This window comes from Oryzias latipes, chromosome 15, assembly GCF_002234675.1.
Source record: "Oryzias latipes chromosome 15, ASM223467v1".
Taxonomy (NCBI): domain Eukaryota; kingdom Metazoa; phylum Chordata; class Actinopteri; order Beloniformes; family Adrianichthyidae; genus Oryzias; species Oryzias latipes.
In genome coordinates, this window is record NC_019873.2 from 19,019,924 (window position 1) to 19,041,658 (window position 21,735).

The 21,735-nt window shown below is 41.2% G+C and overlaps 1 protein-coding gene and 1 long non-coding RNA gene across 8 annotated transcripts in view; one reads left to right on the plus strand and one right to left on the minus strand.

Moving 5' to 3' along the window:
- The window catches only part of LOC101168811 (C-terminal-binding protein 2), a 65,886-nt gene that overhangs the window by 4,083 nt on the left and 40,068 nt on the right, over positions 1–21,735 (minus strand). For 5 of the 7 annotated variants that reach the window (XM_011484383.3, XM_011484384.3, XM_011484385.3 and 2 more), the window contains 4 exons: positions 8,969–9,123; positions 4,412–4,556; positions 3,680–3,886; positions 313–527 (listed from right to left, as the gene is read on the minus strand). In XM_011484383.3, the coding sequence (XP_011482685.1) occupies positions 313–527; positions 3,680–3,886; positions 4,412–4,556; positions 8,969–9,123 (722 nt within the window). Of the gene's footprint in view, positions 1–312; positions 528–3,679; positions 3,887–4,411; positions 4,557–8,968; positions 9,124–15,306; positions 15,598–17,178; positions 18,071–21,735 lie in introns of those variants that run through there. The other 2 variants (XM_023963078.1, XM_020709499.2) reach the window with 2 other exon arrangements.
- On the plus strand, positions 4,520–7,774 carry LOC110016523. The gene is made up of 2 exons (XR_002291842.2): positions 4,520–4,747; positions 7,366–7,774. It is a non-coding gene; the product is annotated as an uncharacterized LOC110016523 (long non-coding RNA).

Below are 21,735 nucleotides of genomic sequence, written 5' to 3' on the forward strand. Positions count from 1 at the left end.
ATTAGGTTGTGTTTCCGCTCTTGCTTCAGAGAAGAGCATTAAAAGCACTTTTACTGCCTGACTTTAACTATGTTTGGGTCAGACTGACCCCACAGCTATGCAGGGACCAGACTAAGGCACTGTTCCACCATTGAGTCTACATATCACATGTCTTCTTCTGAGCATATTAGCAGTCATTAAAAGCCTCTAACTGCGTGTTGCTAGGATAACAGCGATGGCAGCAAAGACGCGCCAGCGGCCGAGTCAATTCGCTGGGCTGCTTCCACACATGCTCTTTTCCTCTTGGCGTTTTCGGCAGAAGGCGCAGCGTGCCTGTTTGATGGTGAAGTCATTGATGAGGTGGTGGTTGTGTTCGTTCAGGTTGCAGTGCAGGGAGACGCAGTCGCTCTGGTAGAGCAGGTCCTGCAGCGTGTACACTCTCTGGACCCCCAGCGAGCGCTCCAAGCCGTCCTGGAGGTAGGGGTCATAAAAGATGACGTTGAAACCGAAAGCCTTGGCCCTTATGGCCACGGCCTGACCTGTGCGGCCTGAGGCGGAAAAGGGAAACAGAGAAGATGTAGAGCAGTGTTACATATCATGGTGGAATCTTAATGAGTTCCTTTGAAATGAATCGAAACAGTAAGAGACGTTCAGTCTGCTCTTTGTTTAAAAAAACAAACAATTTTCTGCTTTTAGGAATACTTTTTTGCTAGTTTGAAACTGCAAATTTTCACTTTTCTTTTTAATATTTCTTGTTGAATTAGATTGTAATCTCCAACAAAAGTAGTTCGTGTGTCTTAAAGTGTGCCTCTCTGAAAACACACAGAAGAAAAATCCCCACATTACCCCACCTCTGTGGTATTTCACTGGAACACAGTGTGTCCCCCTTTAAAGTCAGCCTCTGCACTAACTCATCTGGAGCCCATTAGATGTTGGCATTTAGCTGTAGAATGATCTGTGCATGCTTTGCAGAGCAATTAGTGCAGCTGTAGCCTCCAAGTTACACAATAACAAAGGAAAAAAAAACACAATTAGACAAAATATATGCAGTCAACACTTTGCTGACTGTAAAAATAGAAGAACTTTTTACTTAAAAAAACCCCCAAACTACTTTATTAACACGATTTACAGACTTGAAATAAAAAAATTTACATTAAAAAAATTACTTTTAAAGTCAGAGAGGCAAAAGAAATACTTGTCTATTAGTCAAATATATAAACAATTAAAATCATTGTTCATTGTTATGACGACGACGATACGCAGTTGTATTTATCCATGAAGCCTGACCAGAATGACCAGATAGAGAAACTGAATGCCTGCATCAGAGACATCAAGACCTGGATGACAATTAATTACCTCCTCTTGAACCCAGAAAAAACTGAGGTCATTATACTAGGTCCTAAAAACCTCAGAGATGCTCTGTCTGCTCAGATAGTCTCCCTGGATGGCATAAGTATAGCCCCCAATTCCACAGTTAGAAACCTTGGGGTTTTATTTGACCAGGATTTATCATTTAAGGCTCACATATCTCAGGCGTGTAGAACTGCCTTTTTTCACCTGTGGAGTATTGCTAAGATCAGAAATATACTTTCTAAGAGTGATGCTGAAAAACTCATCCATGCATTTGTTACGTCGAGGCTGGATTACTGTAACTCCTTGTTAGCAGCGTGTCCTAAGAGTTCCTTAAGAAGTCTCCAGCTTGTTCAGAACGCAGCAGCTAGATTGTTAGCTGGAACTAGCAGATGAGATCACATCACTCCTGTGTTAGTTTCGCTCCATTGGCTCCCAGTTGATTCTAGAATTAAGTTCAAGATCCTCCTGTTAACCTATAAGGCCTTACATGGACTGGCCCCGTCCTATACTAAGGACCTCATAGTCCCTTACCATCCAATAAGAACACTTCGCTCGCAAAATGCAGGACTGCTTGTGGTTCCTAGAATTAGTAAAAGTACGGTTGGAGGTAGAGCGTTTAGCCACCAAGCCCCTGTCTTATGGAATAAACTCCCAGCTCATGTAAGAGAGGCCGACTCAGTTTCTACATTCAAAGCTAGACTGAAAACATTCCTCTTTGGACAGGCTTATTGTCAGACTAGTTAGTATTCAGAGATTATTTAACTTAATGTTAATTTGTTTAAATTAAACTTAATAGTAACTATTTCTTTTAAAAGGCTGCTAGAAGTTGAAGCTGGGGTAACTATGGTACACTGGGGTTCTGTCCTCTTTCCTTTTTTACTTCTACCCTTCCTCTCCTCTATTCTTGATCATAATTTATCATTTAGTTCTCCATGCCTCTGTTTGGTGCAGTGCGATTCATGTATTTTCCCTCTTTTCCTCTCCCCTCCTGGGGAGTGGGAGTGCTTCCAGACTCCAGTTGTTTCATCCGTGCTCCAGTTCCTGACCGTTTACCTCGCCTTTGCTCCTGCTCCTACACCTGGCTGTGGTTCCTGTCTCCGGCTCGACTCGCGCCTTTGACTGTCCCCACAACCACAGCTGGACGAAGCTCGTCTGCTGGACTTTTATATATGTAGTTGTAGATTTAGATAAGTTCATTCTTCTCTAAGAGTTGTGGTAAATCGCCTGTCCGTCCTGGGGGAGGATCCCTCCTTCATGTGGGCACCCCTGAGGTTTCTTCGTTTTTTCCGGAATCCGTTTTTTTTGGGAGTTTTTCCTTACCGCGAAGGGGGGTCTAAGGGCAGGGATGCCAGTATAGCTTAGTCAGTTTGTTAGTTCATTTTAGTATTTTCCTATTGCACTCTTTGTATTCGTGATCCTTTTGAGTTCATGTTTTACTTCGAAGCCCATCGAGACGACTGTGGTTGTGATTTTGGGCTATACAAATAGAATTGAATTGAATTGAATTGAATTGAATTGAATTAAAGACCCACTGATAAAAATTGTGTTTGGAACATGTTCTTGTGGCACTTTTCTGATGATGGAGGATAGTGATTGTGTTTCTGAGAATTATTCATTAATATCCTTGTGAATCAAGAGCAGACAAAAAAATGCAGTTTGAAAAAGAGCTTATTTGTGAGGTAGAAAATATACACTGGGCCAGATCCCCTATAAAAACAGATGATGGGAAGTGGGGGCGGGGTTGCTCTGCGCCATCAGTCCCACCCACAACTGAGGTGAATTTCTAATGACTTATTGCAGAAACTATGTCCTAGAGAACCACACCAGTTTTTAGATTTTGGTTTAAAACAGCATGATCATAACACTTTGAAAAAAAACCCCAAAAGATGATCGGAGAGGGTCAGCTGAAAGCAGCCATGCATGTTCTTTTAGAAATGCAGCAATAGAAATGTTTGAATGTAGTGTTTTTGAATTCCCTGAGCTCTTCTGCCACTGCTGTCATCTATCTGCCAGAATGACAGCAGCTTTCTTAGAGAGTTTTTTTTGTTGTCAAAACCAACGTAGAAGTAAGGAAGTAGACACGCTCTGAACACACACAGGAGGAGAATTCCCTTAAATAAAAAGGAATCAGAAGGAGGCAAATGAACACACTTCCTGTTGATCTCTTTTTCGCTTGTTTGTGACTTTCTTTTGTTTCCTTTGTCATTCCCAAAACACTTAAATTATATATTTTTTTAGTCTCAAGCAAAACGAAACAGTTTCGGGTAAACTAAATAAAAAATGTTCATATTCTATTTTGCTCCAATCCTGATTACTGAGACTTTGAGAATCTCACAATAAAACTCACCAAATCCGATGAGGCCCAGCGTCTCTCCTCGGATCCTAGCCGCCCCAGACGCCACCTCCCGGATCTGCTCCACGCTCTGGACCCGCGTGCCCTCCCGGAGGGCCTGGTACAGCCAGGTGTTCCTCCTGTACAAGTTAAGGATGTGACAAAGTGTCGAGTCTGCCGCTTCTTCTACTGCCGCTGAGGGAATATTACAGACCGCGATGCCTAGAGGAGGAAAAATGGGGGCGAAAAATGAACAAATAAACAACGACTGTAAACAAACGGGAAAAAGAAAGTGCCAAAATCGACTGCAGAGAGATTTTGCTACTTTAAAAAAACAAAACTGGAGTGAAAGGAGGTTATTTCATAAAATAATAAACAATTACGATGTAATACCAAATCCCACTCTCCTAGCAAACATATGCTGAAGGAACCAAATGGGAATAAGAGATGGAGTTTCAAATCATTCAAAACATCTGCTTTGAGAGGATAATCAGCTCATCCTGTCATTAAATAATTCCTGCCACATATGGTGTTTACATTAAGTCAATAAAGCGAGCAAAGTTTGGTTTGGCCCTGATTAGGGACTTCCCCTCATCTCTGCTGTTTTGGTTAATTTATCCTCTCTTTTCGTTTGAGATGGGGGTCCACAGGACGTGTGACCTAAGAGGAAGACACAACATCATCTGCTCCTGACGGCACCCCCTCTCGACCGAGCCCTGCACCCCCCCGTCCGCCCCTCGTCCTCACCGAGCTCCCCGGCAGCCTTGATGTCGATGTTGTCGTAGCCGCTGCCGATGCGTATGATGATGCGCAGCGCCTTGAACTTCTCCAGATCCTCCCTGGTTAAGGTGATGGTGTGGTACATCATGGCCCCCACGGCCTCGTTCAGCACCTGAAGGACACGCCAGAGACAACGTCATCATCGCTGCTGTCACCGCCCATTCGGCGGGAAATCATTCCTGTCAAGGACATGACGAGAATCTTTCAGCTGTAATCACTTCACTGTTTATGGGTTTCACTAACGCCGATGTTTGGCGTGGGGAGCGACCGCCACCATGTGCACGAGCGCTCCCACCACCGCCCGTAAGTTTATGCACCATTCTTCATCTAAATGCAAATGGGTTGTTTATGTGTGCTCTAAAGTATGAGTGGCTGTCTGCGCATTTATTGTCGAACGAGAGCCTGCAAAAGCTGTTTTTTGTCACAATCCATTAATTCAGGCTATGCAAACAAGGTTAGAGTGAGTGCAAGCAGGACAATAAAGCAGACTGGCAGCTGCTGAGGAACCAAGAGAGCAGAAACAAGTAGCTGCTGCAGGCCACGGTCGCTACACAACCCCTTTTAATTCACAAACCTGCTAACAAAGTTAGCCTAGCTGGGTCACATTAGCATAGTTGTGAATCTCTGTATTAGCAGCATTTTCACTGGAGGTAGATGCTGCAGGAGCTGGATGTCTAATTCAAGGCTGAAGCTCTGCTCATGCGCTTCAAGGAAGCATGAAAGCAAAGGCTGCTGGGAAAAAAGACAAATTGTGCACACCATTTTTGCACTCCAATAAACATTGTTTTTTGGGTGTTTTAACATGTTTTTATGGCCTTTTTTCTCACAATAGAGGACATATACAAAGAAAATAAAGCTCAGTTTGAAAAGGATTGTATATGTGATGTGGAAAATACACTGAGGGCTTCCCTTCTTCCACAAAGATGAAGGGAAGGAGGGCGGAGTTGCTCCCCATCTTCATTTCTAATGAACTCCTGCCACTCTGCAGAAACTATGTCCTAGAAAATGGCACAGTTTTATGTTTTTTATTATTTAAAAAAAAAGCATAATCATAATAAAAAGGCCAATTGGAACGCTTGTAAGATAACTCAAAAGATGATTGAAGTGGGACTTTAAGCAGAAAAATATAAACTTGGAAGTTTGATTAAATAAAAACATGTCATCAAATAAAAATTTAATACTTAAACCTGTTAAAATTAAGCTCAAAACTTTGGCTTTTGCATTGGTTTACCTACAGTGACAGAAAAAAAATAATTTCTTAATTTTTCATGCTTGTGTGCAGATTAATCACACATTTTTGTTGATTGTAGAATACAAAAGGCGACATTTCTGAGCTTCAGAGTGAACCGGATCAGTTGCATTTGTGCGTTTTTTGTTAATGATGAGCTGAGCAGAGCTAATCATTTCTCTGTTTGAGCTCTCGGACACAGCATGTTAATTAGAGTGTCCAGGGCTACGTTATTAGCTTTTAACTGATTCAGGCTTTGCTCACTGATGCTAAGTTAATCACCTGCTGGCACCAGAGTCATTACAAACATGACAGAAGTGTCATTCTTCTCAAGGGCAGCAAAAACTGTATCTTTTGTTGACAGCCCCCTTTATTTTTGCAGCTCTGGTCCCTAAAATCAAGAATCCTTTGCTTCAAATTACAATTTCCAAACCCAGACATGTGATTTTCATAAATATCTACCTTGAAACAGATTTGCAAATGTGTGTTTTTTTAATAATTAATTGCCAACTAAATGTTTTTGAGCAACTATGTGCAAAAGAGTCATTTAACCTCAATTCATGTAACCAAATATCACAAGAAACCGTGACCCATACCATGATATGGGCGGCCGTGGTGCAGCGGTAGGGCGGTCGACCTATGATCGTAACATTGCAGGTTCGATTCCCGCCTTGCACGCCCATGTGTCGAAGCGTCCTTGGGCAAGACACTGAACCCCACCTTGCCTCTGGTGGGAGGTTGGCGCCAGTGTTTGGCAGCGGAGCCGCCATCAGTGTGTGAATGTGTGTGTGCATGGGTGAATGGGACTGTGACTGTAAAGCGCTCTGGGCCTTCGTAAGAAGGTAGAAAGCGCTATATAAGTATGCGCCATTTACCATTACCATTTACCATGATAGTCCCCCCAAGCAGTGGATGCTATTGTAATGTTTCATATATACAAAAAAGCATACCCTGGTACTTTTTTAAATTAAATATTAAAGAAAATTGTTGAATATTTTATAACTTTTTCTGTATTATTTTTTAAATCAAGGTGTTTCTAAAGTCACAAAGGACTATTGAAGATGCTTAAACTACAGGCCGTCATTTTTTTGATCTGGAAAAAAAAGAAGGCATTTTTCTTCCATTTTTCTAGAGCCAGCAATGAATTCTTAATTCTCCACATTTTTCTCCTTAACCTCGCAGAAACGGCAAATGTCTCACAGGTCACCGCGGCGGGCTTAGTGCTGCACTTTGAGAGTATTTCCCTTTCGCCTCAGGGGGTGCGAACGCCGTGTCCCTGCACTCTGATGTCAGCAAGCCAATAGGCATAAAGTTGACCCCGTGACATGCTTTGCAACAGCATTTGCATAATAAAGCACTGAGGGATAAAAGTGAAGACGAACAGAAATCTAGTCTAATTAAATACAACTATGCAGTAAAATGCAGAGAAGATATAGTCCACATGATTTCAAATGAGGTTTTGTTTGCTTTTCAGTTCATGTCTTTAAACGGTACTTCAGAAGTGAGTGTGTGTATGTGTGTGTGTGGGGGGGGGGGGGGCTCTCTGTACTGGTCATGGGATCGCTGCCAACATCTAGCCTTCCAGATGGGCCCTCTGTTAGTGTGTAATGTATTCACAGTGAGAATGTCTCAGTGTGGGTCTGTTTTTCCAAAATAACACCTAATACTCACCATTTGTTCTGCCTTTCCTCAGATTAACCTGCACGTCTCAAGCGTTAGGGTCAACGCACCACTTTCCTGACCATCCACCAAAAAGGATATTTGTTGCACAAAGCAGGAGGCAGCAACTGAAGTTCCACCCCACCCCCCACCCCCCACTCCCGTTTGAAAGTGCTTAACCACAATCCCTCCAGCTTGGACTGTAAAATTGCTGCTCAGCAGCTTTAGTGTATAGACGCTAAAACAAGACAAATGTTTCCCCGCGCTATAGCGGAGAACAATTATGCTGAATTTCTATTACCAGCCTCCACCTCCTCCTTATTTAACAAAGCCGCACTTCAGCACCCAGCGGAATTAGCGTCACTGATGAAACCATTATAGCTGCACTGGAAGAGCGGAACGGGCCAGTTGGCAAAAATAAAACCACAAAAAAAAAAAAAAAATGACAAAGACGAAGGAGGCTGAGAGGGAAAAGAGAGATCTGTCTCTTAAAGGGGGAACAAATACACGTTATGCAAGTTGGAGTTTGTGTTTTGCTGCTGCTTAAACTCCTGCAGATGCTGTCACCACCGGTGAATGGCATTAACAGATTGGGTCTGACCTACCGAGCTTCTTGTTTCTTTAAGTAAATGCAAACAGTTGCATAAGACTCATGTAAAAAACGGTGCTGAAATAAATCAATCTAAAAGGAAGAAACATCATTCCTTTAAGATCCTAAAACTCAAATATGATAATTCCTTCAAAATATCAGAACAAGGCGAAGCTACGCGCGCAAATTTTCGAATAGAATTGTGCCTTTTTTATGATCCGCACAACTTTTTATCCTAGTAGAAAAAAATATAATGGTGTGTAAAGGTTAAAATTGAAATGCACGACATTCCACCCTGTTCTGTTCTATCATCGAAAAATCTACAGTCAGAATGACGCACTTTGTTCACTGACAACCTTTAGCTCAGGGAATACTTCAATAACGTAACGTTATGACTAGAAAAACAAGTCACACAGCAGTTATTGTTTTGCAAATTGAAATTTATAATAACCTTTTTCTTGGTTAAAACTATTAAAAACATGTTTTGTCCCTGAAGCTTATCATTGCATTTTTAGACCCTGACACAGAAAACTTTGCAAGGTCAAACTGATTGATAGCCATAATAACACTGTTAAGAAATGAAACCAACTATGTTAAACAATTTGATATATTCCTAATTTCAATCTAAATATGGATTATCTGAAATGGGAGGTTATTTTCGATCGGATAACAGTTAAAATGTGTTTTTTACACCTGTGCAGACAAAAATCGAACATTTGGTTTTAAATATTCTACTGATAGAATGGTGGATTTTAAACTAATGGCATAATTTACCCTCAAAAATTTTAAACTGACAGATAAAAAAAACAAAGCTTTATAAAATCAATGATCACATCCGTAATTTGTAATCAATTTCCAATGAAAAGGACGATGCAGTACTTAAACACGGATGTGGAAGAATCATGCTTTGAGGTTTCGGCTACAGCACTAATGAAACATATACATAAGATTACAAGTATTTTATAAGGAGATTGAAACTCCTCACAAGTAAAACAGGAACTTGCAAAAGTTGCAACCAAAGCTAAAGATGAGAAATCTGCTCTCATACCTTTTCGTGGATCTCCTGAGTGGACTGGGCATCGCAGAAAGCCACCGTGGCCAGATCTTTGAGGATGGGCATCTCTACAGTGCAATCACGTCCATCCAGCAGCGCCACAAGGGGGCGCGGGTGCATAGGCCCATTCATAATCTGGGGCCGAATACCTGCAGGGAAGCAGAGGCAAGAAGTGCGGTTAATTATTTAGAAATGGCACACACAGTCAAGTGAGCTGCAAAACAAGCAGCCCTCTGCAGTGGAGGTGTTTACACTGATTGTCTGTGTCTGTGCTCCAGCGGTACGCTCTCGCCTGATCGATACCTCCAAAGTTGGAGGCTACCTGCTTTAAGGGACTGCCATCGTCTCCATAACCTGACAACACAGGTCGATAACCAACACATGCAGCCTCACGGAGCCTCAGCGCCCATGATATGATAAACCCCCTTCACTCATTGTTACCCACACTGTTACCAGGCAACAGGTCCTCTCACCCCATGAGGTCATTACCTCCATTATCCTATCACCGTACCGGAGCCAGCAGGCCTTTCTTGTGGGTCGCTATGTTTATGTGTGTTTGCTCCTCACTGTAGATTCTTTCACATGTATTTTATGCTGGGGGGGTCGAGGGAATTCAGCCCAAACTCCACGCGTTTCTGCATAAAGGTGAACGCAGAAGCCCAGGAAAACTTTATTACACCTGATATAATAAATCTCACATTTCCTGTAAATCTACCTGCAGCAAAATCCATAACAACACATTTTCGGGCAGATACAACGGTTAACTACTGAGCAGAAAAAGCCAAAAGTATGTGGATGCAGATTCTGATCAGATTGGGGGGGGTCTACACAGCACCACTGTCTGGCTCCCTCCTGCCTGTTGTCATGGTGATTAGAGGATTTGGGCAGGATTATGAAATATTTTATTTAGTGGCATCTGTGCTGCTGGGGAGGCCTTGTTCAGGCTTGCCTGTTCCTTTGGCTGCGTCTCCACTCGTCCAGTTTAAGGACACAAGAATAGCAATTGTGACCTTCACATGTACGAAAATACAAACCCGTGTGCTGCACATACAAACACACGGAGCAAATAGTGTGAAACGAGACAATATAAAGGAGGACAGAGTTTATAGTGTGGGCAGTGATGCTTCTGAGCAGGAGGATGAATGTTTTCATCCTTGCTGCAGCATAATGATCCAAATATGGAAACTCTTGTTAAGACTTAATACACAACAATGAGCATTAAGAGATTCACACTGTAGTCATTGTACTAAAATCTTCTGTGTTTAAAAGTTTGATTTCAATGGTCTTTTAATTTGTTAAAAGTCTGGCATTTCACAATTAAAGCCACCAAAATGAGCTGCATGGGTGCTGATGTAATCATTTATATTATTATTTCTTAAAAGCTTTATTAAAACTGAATTTTTTTCTGAGTAAATTCTAAGTAATTACGAGGTAAAGTATTTCAGTATTATGCAATAGTTATGTGGAAAACTACGGCTGATTAAAAAAAGGTAAAATAAAATTCATCTTTACATTGAAAGAAAGAAAATATCATTTATCAATTGAGTGATCATTTTTCATAAATGTTTAGACAAAAAATGTTTTTTCTTTTCCAAAAAAGGTTCAAATTGCTTTTAAAAATCATCTTTTTAGTACTTAAAATCAAGAAAGTGAATCATAATGACCAAATCCTGAATCAGATTAAACAAATCGTGAACTTGACCTAAAAATCTGAAGTAATGTAATACATTTTTTTATATTTTTGTATATATTAATAATAGTAAAACAAACTATCAAAAATCTCAGAAATGAAAGGATTTTGAACTATTTGTTGCAAAGTTTCAATAGAAGCAGCAGTTCACCTGCTTTAGATGCAACAGAGAACTTGAAGTTTTGTTTAAAATGCATGCAAATAAAACAGAATTAATCTGGGATTTATTCGCTTAACAACACATTATTGTTTATATTCTGTCTTCCAGTGTGAATATAAATCAGTCCATACATGACAAATATAGTATAGTATAGGTGTTTAGTGTCTGAATGGAGGATGGGATTGTGTGACAAAAAGTGACATAAATCTATGTTTATCAACTATAACATTCATCTACCGGTATATGTGGATCAGACTAAAAACATTAAAGGGACTTTTTGCTAATTAAACTCATCTTCGTGCCACTTGTGTCCAAGAGGAAGAGCTGCAGGAAAACATCAAAACCTGTGCAGCAAGATGTCTGTGAAGGACATCTTTAAAAAAAAAGTTTGGGAGACAAGAATTTCCAAACCACAAAAAAAAAGAAAAGAAAAGCCTGGTAAACCTGTTTTGTATTGTTTAGATTTTTGGTAGAGAGTTTTTTTTTTAAGTTGAGTGTGTAAATTAGAAAAAAAATCCTCAGAATCTATAAAATAATTCATGTTATCATTTGTTTTTTTTCTTTTAGCTGCTTTGACGAGTCAGTTTCTCCCTGTGAGATATAGTTTTTTTAAATTCAAACAGTTTATGGTTTGTTTACCGATGATGGAAAAAAAACTAATTTTGGGAGTTTTATTAGAAGAATTAATATCCTTCTTAAAAAAGCTTTTTTTTGTATTGGTCTCATAAACACACAACAATCCATTGAAAGTATTTGTTTTGTTTCTGACTGTGTTCTTACCCTGAATCCTACAAATACAGATGGATCTGAGCTGGCTTATACAGACAATAGTAAAGCTTTGGAAAATGTGTCAGTCAGATATTTACATAGATTTAAAAATACATCTTAGTAGATAAGTAGGTTCCTGGACTTTTTTTCTGCCTCCTTTCACTTCCTGCCAAATTTTTAAACGACTATAGGCAGCTCCAAGCAATACAGTGAAAGAAGGGGGTAGTGTCTCCATAGCGTCAGCCAAAAGAACACATCATTCTCCTGCTGATGGGTGTGTTGCTGATGTGTGCAGGAAAACTGTGAGGATAATACACCTGTGGCTCCACAGTCTCCTCATCACACCCCTGCGGAGATCAATTGCAGGCTGAAAAATACTTCCATCATCCAACGCGCCAAGGAAAAACACCACTTTGCAGACATTTTTTGGCCTTGTGCACACACAAGAAAGCATGGAATCATATGAGATTAAGGAATGGAAACTGTTGCACAAAATATTCCCGTGTTGAAACAAGAATCGACCAGCAGGGAGGAGAAAAAAAAACCTCACTTTGAAGGAAGTAGGTCAGAAAGCCGGGGATTAATAATTTCCTAACGACTAATTGCCTGTCCTGTCCTCAAACTAATAAGGCAGAACGCAGCACTGAATTTAACCCATTAGGATAACAAAGATAATTATCACTTAACAAGGTTGTTAGTGTGGGTATTATTGACTTCCATACCTGCCCGGTGATGGCAGAGAAACTCACTGTGCAAAGCAAATTTCAATTGACAATATCGACCTTTTCCTAAACGTCCAAGCAGTAAAAAAAATTTAGGTTCCAATGCAACAATGGATATTTGTTAGCTTGTTTTGCTGTTTAATTCACTTCTGTTTTGTCTAAATCTATGTTTTATCTTCTTTCCACGTAAGTTACCCGACTGTTGCAGTTCCACCAAACACCACTAGAGGCAGGTGACAGAAAGGAGCATTACCAGTGTTAAAAATGGAATTTGCTTCATTTTCTTCTGTTAATGACAACTGAGGAGGCGAGTAGCAGCCGTTCCCTACGGTCTTTCAATTATGATTATGTCGTTTTTAGACTAAAATCAAAAGAATTATCATATTCTAGGACAAAATTTCGGCAGTAGAAATTTGCCTTAAAGATGTGAGCGCGACTGTCGGTGTGGAGCAAGCCCAACCCCATTTCCCGTCATCCATCTGCGTACACTCTCTTCTCTAGCTCACAGCCCCCCACACCCTCAACCAAATGTTAGCAGTGCAACAAAAATGGTGAGCAACTTTGAAGCAATCCAGCCGTCCAGTTTGGAGCCAGATGCCAGCTCAGACGAGGAAAACGAAGGCGTGTCTGCAAGTGGATTCGTCAGAATGGAAAAGAGCAGCGAGCTTATGGCGTGCTGTTGTAGTTTCTACGTCACAACTTCAAGCTTCATACTGCATTTATTCATCTGCTCCTGATTCACAACAATTTGAATAAAAACTACTTTGAAATGCTATTTTGAGCCTAATTTGTGAGAAAAATGCAACAAGGACATGTTAAGAAACACGATATTCATATGAGTGGGAGTTTTGTCATATGCTTTTTTTTGACTAGCAGGTAGCTGTACCAAACAGACCTTTAAACTTCATTTAAACTTCCCTTTTGCTTAACAGAATAAACGGTTAATGTCTGGGATTAAGTAATCCAGTGAAAATTAAATCCGGAAAAACATGGATCAGGAAGTATTAAACTATGCAATTCCTCACTCTCCCTTGGCAGAAAAGAAAGTATAGTTCTTCCTCTTAGAAGTTCTCCGAAGAGTAAACACAACATGATTAAAGATGGTTTAAACTATTTAGTCTTGTACCCCAAGCATTTATCACAACACAACGGCCAGCATTGTCTGTTAGCAACAAAGAAACTAGCAAGGAAGCCAACAGCTTCAGTAACTAAGGCTACGTTCACACTGCAGGGCTTAATGCTCAATTCGGATTTTTTGAAAAAATCCGAATTGTTTGCTAGACCGTTCACATTTCCAAGTAAATCCGAACTTTTGTGATCTCCAGTGTGACCGTGACACGACCCAAACGAGACCCGCATGCGCAGAAGCCAGAAGAATACTCAACGGTGAACGACGTCACTCGTTTGCGGAGCCAACGTTAACAATGGATGTCAACAACAGTGTTGTCAAAAGCGGAGCTCTTTTTGTAATATTAAATTTATTTTCACAAAGGAGCAGCACAATTACAATCTTCTCATTTTAAGAAGGCATTGGAGTCGGGATCGTCTGTACCCACTGTAGTGGAAGAGGAATGTGTATGTGCTGGGGCCGCGCGCCCGCGTGTGTGCAAGCGCGTGCCGCGATAGAGAATAGGGGGGGGGCAGTGTGGGCGCGCATTCATGTTGTGTGTTACGGAGGACGGTAATAAAAGAAGGTTTCCCCCAAAATAAATGCTATGGACTCTTTATTAACCCGTTCTGGAGAATCTAAGGATCAGAACAGGGAGGAGGAGGAGGGGGATTGCCTGGGTCCCCCGCGCTTCTGAGCACGGTCAAAGGGGAGAAAGAAAAAAAAGTTATCGCGGTAAAGGTTCAACACCACGCTCTGCCATTTATCTGGAATTTTTTTCAAAAACCGCCCAGTTGCGATCAGAGCCCTGGAGTTTGGCCTGAAAAGAGCGATCAGCCCAAATATTAATCCAATCGGTGACCTCTCTTCCCTTCTACTGACTGATCTCAGCAGCATCGTCCACCATGGTTGATGTTTACGTTCTCGTTCCCGCCTACTTCAACGCAAAATGATGACGTTTGTTGCGTGTCGATGACGTACAGTTCGGAATCAAGTCGCCTGGCCGGTCAGACGGCGGTCGCAATTGAAAAGATCGGCTACAATTCGGAATCAGGCCGGCAAACCCACGAGGCCTGGGTCGCATTTGAAAAGATCGGATCTGTGTCATTCAGACTGTCATGAAAAGATCGGAATTGGGCCACTTAGGGGCAAAAAATTCGGAATTGGGTCGTTTCAGCCTGCAGTGTGAACGTAGCCTAAATCTAAAGCGCATTGAGCAGATTGCCTAATCCTGAAGAGATCATGGGCCTCAAGATCCCTCAAGGAAAACTTGAATGGAATAAAGTTGATATCCTTCTAAGCCCTTGCTAAGCACAAGCTGGATGATTCGTCAGGAAGTATGAAAACCTTTGGCAGGGCTGGCAAAAACATGCTCTTTACACCAAATGCCCTGCAGGAGATCCAAGCTAAGAAGGATTCTTGCAACATAAATAAAGGTTTTTGAACTTTAGAAAAACAATCAAAGAAAGGTTTCAGTGAATCCGGAGTCTAATTCCCTCGTTTGGAACCGGATGATCTTGAAGAAACAGCTCAGAGGTCTCCGCTGCCAGACCCTAGGAGTCGGAGCAGGATCATTTCCTAAACAATCGACACTAAAAGGAAATGGAAAAAAAACTCGTTTTCTTCCCTGGAGATTAGAGACCAGTCTATAAACTGGTGTTTAATAACATCACACTACTTCAGAAATGTTCATCTGTGTGCTAGCAAAGGAGCACTCTGGTCTGCGGTTTCATGCATCTCCAACGTGCCTCCCCTTGGCTTGCAAAGACAATTTCATTTGGAAGCGGTTGTGCTCATTTATTTGTGGCTTGTGAATTCAGCGTGTCGCACGCTTTGACATGTAAATTTACTCCGCTCTGAGACCGCAGACTTGTATTGCCTTACCTGCACGGCTGTGATTTCCTGAATAATTTCACTGTGTACTTGCCATCACGGATCTCTCTTAAGAGCCTTGCGAGCCTGATTATTGAAGTCTCCCACTCAGACACTCTCTAACAGGTTTTTTTCTTTTTTTAAACGGACTCTAAATTACTGGCGATGTCTTTTATTAAACCCTCGCCTTGCATCAGTTCATTCTTCTCACTCCTCCCTCTTTTCTTGGCTCCGTCCTGGCAGCTGTGGAAAAGGTGGCGATGTGCTTCTGAAATGCTCCGACGTGTTTGACACTCGTCAGGAACGCTCTCACACTGGCACCCGTATCAGTGGAACAACTTCACTGCAAAAACTAAAGGAAGTGAGGAAGATTTTCCACGGCACCATGATGTCAGAGGGGAAGCGACGGAGTTCAGGCTTCCAACAAAATAAGATAAAAACCCCAAAACAAAACACTGCTGTTTGTGCAGGGACAAAACCGTCTCTGCGGGCTTTGCACTAACAGCTGGTTTGGTAACCTAGCAACTCCCAAGCTGGGGGGGGGGGTTAAAGATAGTCCAAGAAAAGATGAGGGAGGGGAGGGTTGATAACCCCACGAGTTCTCTTTGTGGCGCAGGAACAAAGGTCAAAGCTTGATTTGAATATTATAAAATGTTGCCCATGTGGACCCACCAACCTGGCAACCCAGAATCAACACACACAGACAAAGTTCACCACAGAAAACCAATTATCAATTACTAGAAATACAATTCATCTTTCATTGATCCTGTAGTCTGGCTCCTTAAACTCTTTTTGAGTCTCCCTCCCAGGCATCTGCCACACAAAAGGTAGAAAGCAGCAATGTTTCACTCTAACAAAAATCTGGCGCCTGCTTTCTCGGGAGGGTCTGCTTTCTTTTTTTTTTCTTTTTCTTGACTGCTTTTACGATGCCCTGGCATCTGCAGAAACAGGAGGGAGGTGTAATCTGTTTTTGGCAGACCTGTCTGCTGCAGGCCTCCACCAGAGCCTTTCAGCACCCGGCGACGCCGCGGCCACCCCAGCCCGTCTCTTGTTCCACTATGTGGACACACAAAGACACTGTTTGTCCTCTGCCATCTCCTCCAAAAAAAGAAAAAGATGCTGGGGGGTGAGGGGGGTGGGTGGGGGGGTTAAAGGGGAAAAAAGGGGAAAGACAGGAAGGCAGGGGATAATCGCATGTAGAAGTGGAGGAAGAGAAAGAGAGGATAACATATGCGGACACAAGGATGCCACAGATGGTGAGATTTCTAACTGACAGCAAAGTAACAAAGACGACAGGCGTGCATCCTTGAGAAGGGCCTCACAGGGAAGGGATGGGGTCTGAGACAAAAGGCAGATGTCCATACTGATGAGCAGTTCATGGCAGATTTACTTTACTTCATGCGACCACTGCTGGAGGTAAACAAGTCATTGATCAGCAAGTATTTTTGGAGGCTAAAATAAGGATTTCCTCAAAGTGCTCAGGACTTTTTTTCCCTAAAAAGTACAGAGATTATTTCAACTTGTTTTTTTTATCAAACAGTGAGCCTGTCAGTACATTAAACAGCATGCCGGGGCCAGCCCCTCATATGCCCTATCCCCTGCGACCTCTGACTCCACAAATGACAGCCCATCTGATCTCTGGAGCTCCTGCGCGGAGCTCTGCGGCTGCAAACGCAGGGACCCCCGCATGGGCGCCTGCCCTCGCGCGCACGCATGCTGCTTTCATGACACACTCCATTGCAAAAACATAAGAGCCTCGTTAGCCCTAAAGCCAACCCCTCCCTCCTCTTCCAACTCTCACCCACATATATATATACACACAGCAGATTTTGTTTTATTATTATGAGCGTGCACACATGCATGGCTTGAAAAATGTATCCTTGCCTGGGAAATGCTGTCTCCACATTGTTTGAATCAGGTGCTGCACATGGCAGAGGAAATGCAGAGGTCACCGACCCGATAAAAAAAAAAAAAAAAAATCAGAAGAGGAAGTGGGCGTTGGTGTATTCTCACACTGTAAGCCCTGGGGTTATCCTCTCCTCCTCCAGCCTCCCTCCCCTTGTTCTGTCTTCCTCCTCCTCCGTCTCGTTTCCAAATCTGTCCTCCTGCGTTACCGCGCCCCGAGAAGTTCCATTTCTCAGACGCCTGGAACTCCTGGGTGGAAAATAAAATGGATGGTGGCACAAGAGGGCAGTGGGTGAGGGGAAGGACAGGAGAGTGACGATGGTCACTCCCCCCACCTCGCCTGTGCAGGAGAAAAATGGTACTTTCAACTCCTTTAATCTCCAGAGGGAGTAAAAATGAAAAAAAAAAAAAAATACAAAGATCAAGCCTCCGATCTGCACTTGTCCTCCTCTTCAGCTGGATCACTTGCGCCTTTTTCTCTTCTCCTGCTCCCTCTTTCCGCTCTTCTTTTCCCTTCACAGCAGGTATGGGCTACTCATTCAGACGTCAGGCTCACTCTGTCAGCCTTTTGTTGGAAGCCATAGAGACAGAGAGAAGGAGATGAAGGGATGGGGGAGAAAAATGGAAAGAAGGAAAAAAAAAACAGAGGAAGCGATCCTGTGCCACAGCTACGTGGAGGGAAAAGGAAAAAAGGGAGGCAAATAACAAGAGAGGAGAGAAAAGCCCCGGTCACAGCGAGAGGTGCGGCGCTCCTGGCACACGCTCGACTCTCTCCTCCATTCCCTCCAACCTTTCCCTCCGCGCAACATATTTTCCTTCGCTCTGTTTTTCCTCCCCTCCCTCCATCCCCTCTTTGCTTTTCTGTTTTATTTGTGATTTTGGCTTCTCAGCCCTTTAAGAGTACCAGCCCTTTCCCCTCCCCTTCTGCCTTCTCCCTCCCTCTCACCCGCCAACTCTCGCCAACAGTCTGACGGCGTTTTTGTCGTCTCCCCCTCTCAGTGCGGTTTAAAGTTAGACTCTGCCACTTAAGTGCAATTTAAAAAAAACAAAAAAAACACACATTCTTACAAGATTGTTCACAGAAATATTCGTTAGATGGGTATAAATGTATCCCAAAGAAGCCAGAATAGTTGTAAATGTAAATGTTTATAAAATAAAAGAATAGAAAACCCTGGATTGCAGTTCAATTATATAGTAGTTCATTGATAAAAACAGTCGTAATACCTTGAAAAATTGATTTATTCAGTACCAACATGTGAGCTTTCTTTAATTTCTTACACTGTGATTTATTCAGAGATATCAGCAGTTTCATAGTTTGGAAACTTTTTATGTTAATGTACATTAAAGATAATAGGATTCTTAGTTTAAAACCAAATTGCATGTTACACCATTAGAGTAAACTGTGAGGAAAGGGAACCATTGCATTCCTACTGCAGACCAGTAGGTCTATATGTTTAAAGTAACAAGTGTGTGCTGTGCTGAATTTAAGAAGGATTTATTATTTATTGTCTAATTACATTACACCAGGATTTTTCACACACACACACACACATATATATATATATATATATATATATATATATATATATATATGTATATATATATATATATATATATATATATGTATATATTCTAAGGGAAAGGTATTTAAATGTAGATTGTTTGTCCCCCGGATTCTTTACCAGTGAAGTTTGTTTACTTTAATTGTGCTGTGTATCATTAGAAGTCTTCAAATAAATTGATTTGCTAAACACTGATAACTAGGGCTGCACGATATGAGGAAAACTTGCGATATGCGATATTAGTGATCAACATTGCGATAACGATATAATTTGCGGTAAATAAACAAATAGAAAAATAAACAAAAACATCATTCCCATTTAATTGCAACAGTTTAAAATTATACTACAAATGACCCTCATCGACATAGGGGACAATCATCTAACATAATAGACCTCCATCTGATTGGTCAACAATGGGAAGGCGTCCATCTGATTGGTCAAAACATAAAGGGATTTATTTGATTCGTTAAATGCTTCAAGCTGTTAGAAGTTTGTTTTAACATATTTTGGGTTTGCGATTTATTGCGATATTCGCTGTCTATTGCGATATGCATATTGCAGAGCTGGATATTGCGATAACGATAAATTTGCGGTATATTGTGCAGGCCTACTGATAACTGATTTTTTTGCACGTTAGTTTTAAGTTGCAGGAATAAAGAATTAAAATTGGACTGTTGAGATCATGTGACAGGTACTAACTTTATAAAGATGACTTTAACAAAACAAGTCAACTCATGCATTAGAATACATCTGTTTCTCCATTGATTTTTTTTGTTTGTTTTTTAGGAAAAAAGCTCAGTGGTCTCTAAATTAAATCATAGTCGGATTTACAAATCTCATCAACTATGGGGGCTGTGAGGAGGTAAAACAGCCATTCCTTTGACTTTTACAATCCATTGTAGGTAACAGTTGCCACATGAACAGACTTTAAGTCTAACTGATGTGAGCATAATTACTAAAGCAGGGGGCTGAAAGATTAAGATGCTTTGCATTTTACCACAGTGGGAGGGAAAGGACTTGGATCTTATAGTTCTAATTTAAAAATCCTTTTTTTCCCCCTAATTTTCCTACAATAGCATTTCATTTTTGGACATTTGTTAACATTAACGTCTTCGGTTTAAATAATTAAAAAGACTAAAACAAAAGGATACTTACATTTGTCATATTTAGTTATGGAAGTAAAGATGTTTTTTATTCTGCTAAAGTGTAAGCTGCAAGCTGGATGGATGGCTGACTCAAGATTCTAGTTACTAAATTAACAAAAAAAGAAAACTTCCATACTTTTAGCGAAGTGACTTTTTGTTAAAGTGAAAGCAGGCATTGGTAAAAGCCTCCTCTGATCTGTGGCAGACACTGAAACACAGATCCATCTGCAGCTCTCCATGATCGTGCACATGCCTGACACGCCTCATGAGAAATAGTGCATATTGTTCTTGGGTGCAAATGAGATGGGTCTTCACCTCTAAACACATCCCCCTGTCTCTTTTGTTACAACACGACCGAACAAAGTGTCAAGTGACGCGAGACTTGGTTAGACATGTTTGCACGCACACACGAACACGGTCAGTTCTGCATTACTCAGGCTTAACACCCATGAAGATTTCATTTTCTCAAAATGAATAATTTAAGACGACTCCCTCGTTGTTCGGGAGGAGAGGAATGGTTGGGGCGGGGGGATTAAAAATGCGGGTGAAAAAATTGGAGAGGGGAGAGAGAAAGAACCAGCAAAGAAAAAGAAAGATGAAAGAGACTGAAGAAAAGTTAACAGGTTTTTTGATGCAGAAATTACAAGGTTCATGCTTCCAGGTTTTTTCTTCTTCTCCTGTTTTCATCCGTTCTTTGAGCTGCAAATGTCTGACCTCCTCTGCCTGTCCTTCATTTGCCTCTGCTCCCAACAACAAACAACTGTTAATCACTGCACAGTACACCTCTCTGAACTGCTGGAGCACAGGAAAAAAAGACGCCACAAAGGTCAGACTTTCCCTTTCAGGATACAATTTCTTTTGAAATCCTATGTAGGCTCTATTTCATGTGTCAACCAGGTGGAAATTGCAGACTTTTATATTAGTCAGTTTAGAAACACATTTGAAAACCTTTCTAAAATACTCCTTTAAGGTGGTTCTAGGGAGCTCTTATCCTCCTAACAAAGTGGTTGTGATTTTCCAGTAGAGATTCGAGTCACATTGTCTCCGGATCCTGCAGAAGCTCATCTTTGCAGACCACAACTAGTCAGGAATTAATAAGCCGAACTATTTGAATTCAGATTTGGTTTGACTTATTTTACAGAAGACAGTTAATGGTTCAGATGGCAGGGTTCTGTTCTTCAGGGCAACTGGATTTTAAAATGTTGATCCAGTCAAGTTATCCTGAAGAACAGAACTCTAACACATAAACTATATGAATCTTTTTACACTTCATGGAGTTCATGGAGCAACCTTTTAGCTCGAGCTTTTATGAGAAACGTTTGGGTGTTTCTTATGTGCACAGATTTCAAATAAATTAACAAACACTGTTTGTTGGAATAATTCAGAAAGTCTTATATATGGATTCTTTCTGGTTGTGCTTCCTGATGTTGAAACAATGTTGAGAGGTACACAACACTCTGTCAAAATGCGGTTACCGTGTAGCGTTGACGGACTGTCTTTTTTTTTTTTTTTATACAAGTTACTAAAAAGATTTGGAGTTAGCATAGTCACAGTAATGTTTATTTAGCACTATCCGTCTAGTCTTCTTGTGTTGCAAACAAAATTGAGTGTTGTTGTGAATACGCGAATGCAGCTGATAAGTAGCCGTGTCAGATTTGATCAATTTTAAGCCCAATATTACAACAATAGTCGTCTCAATGGGCTTCATACCTTTAATTGTATAATAAACATGAAATCATAAAGAACGTGAAGTCATAGAATTCAATACGTAATGGCTAAACTGAACTATTTATGTCACTTCTATGTAAATTAAATGCAACCAATTTAGC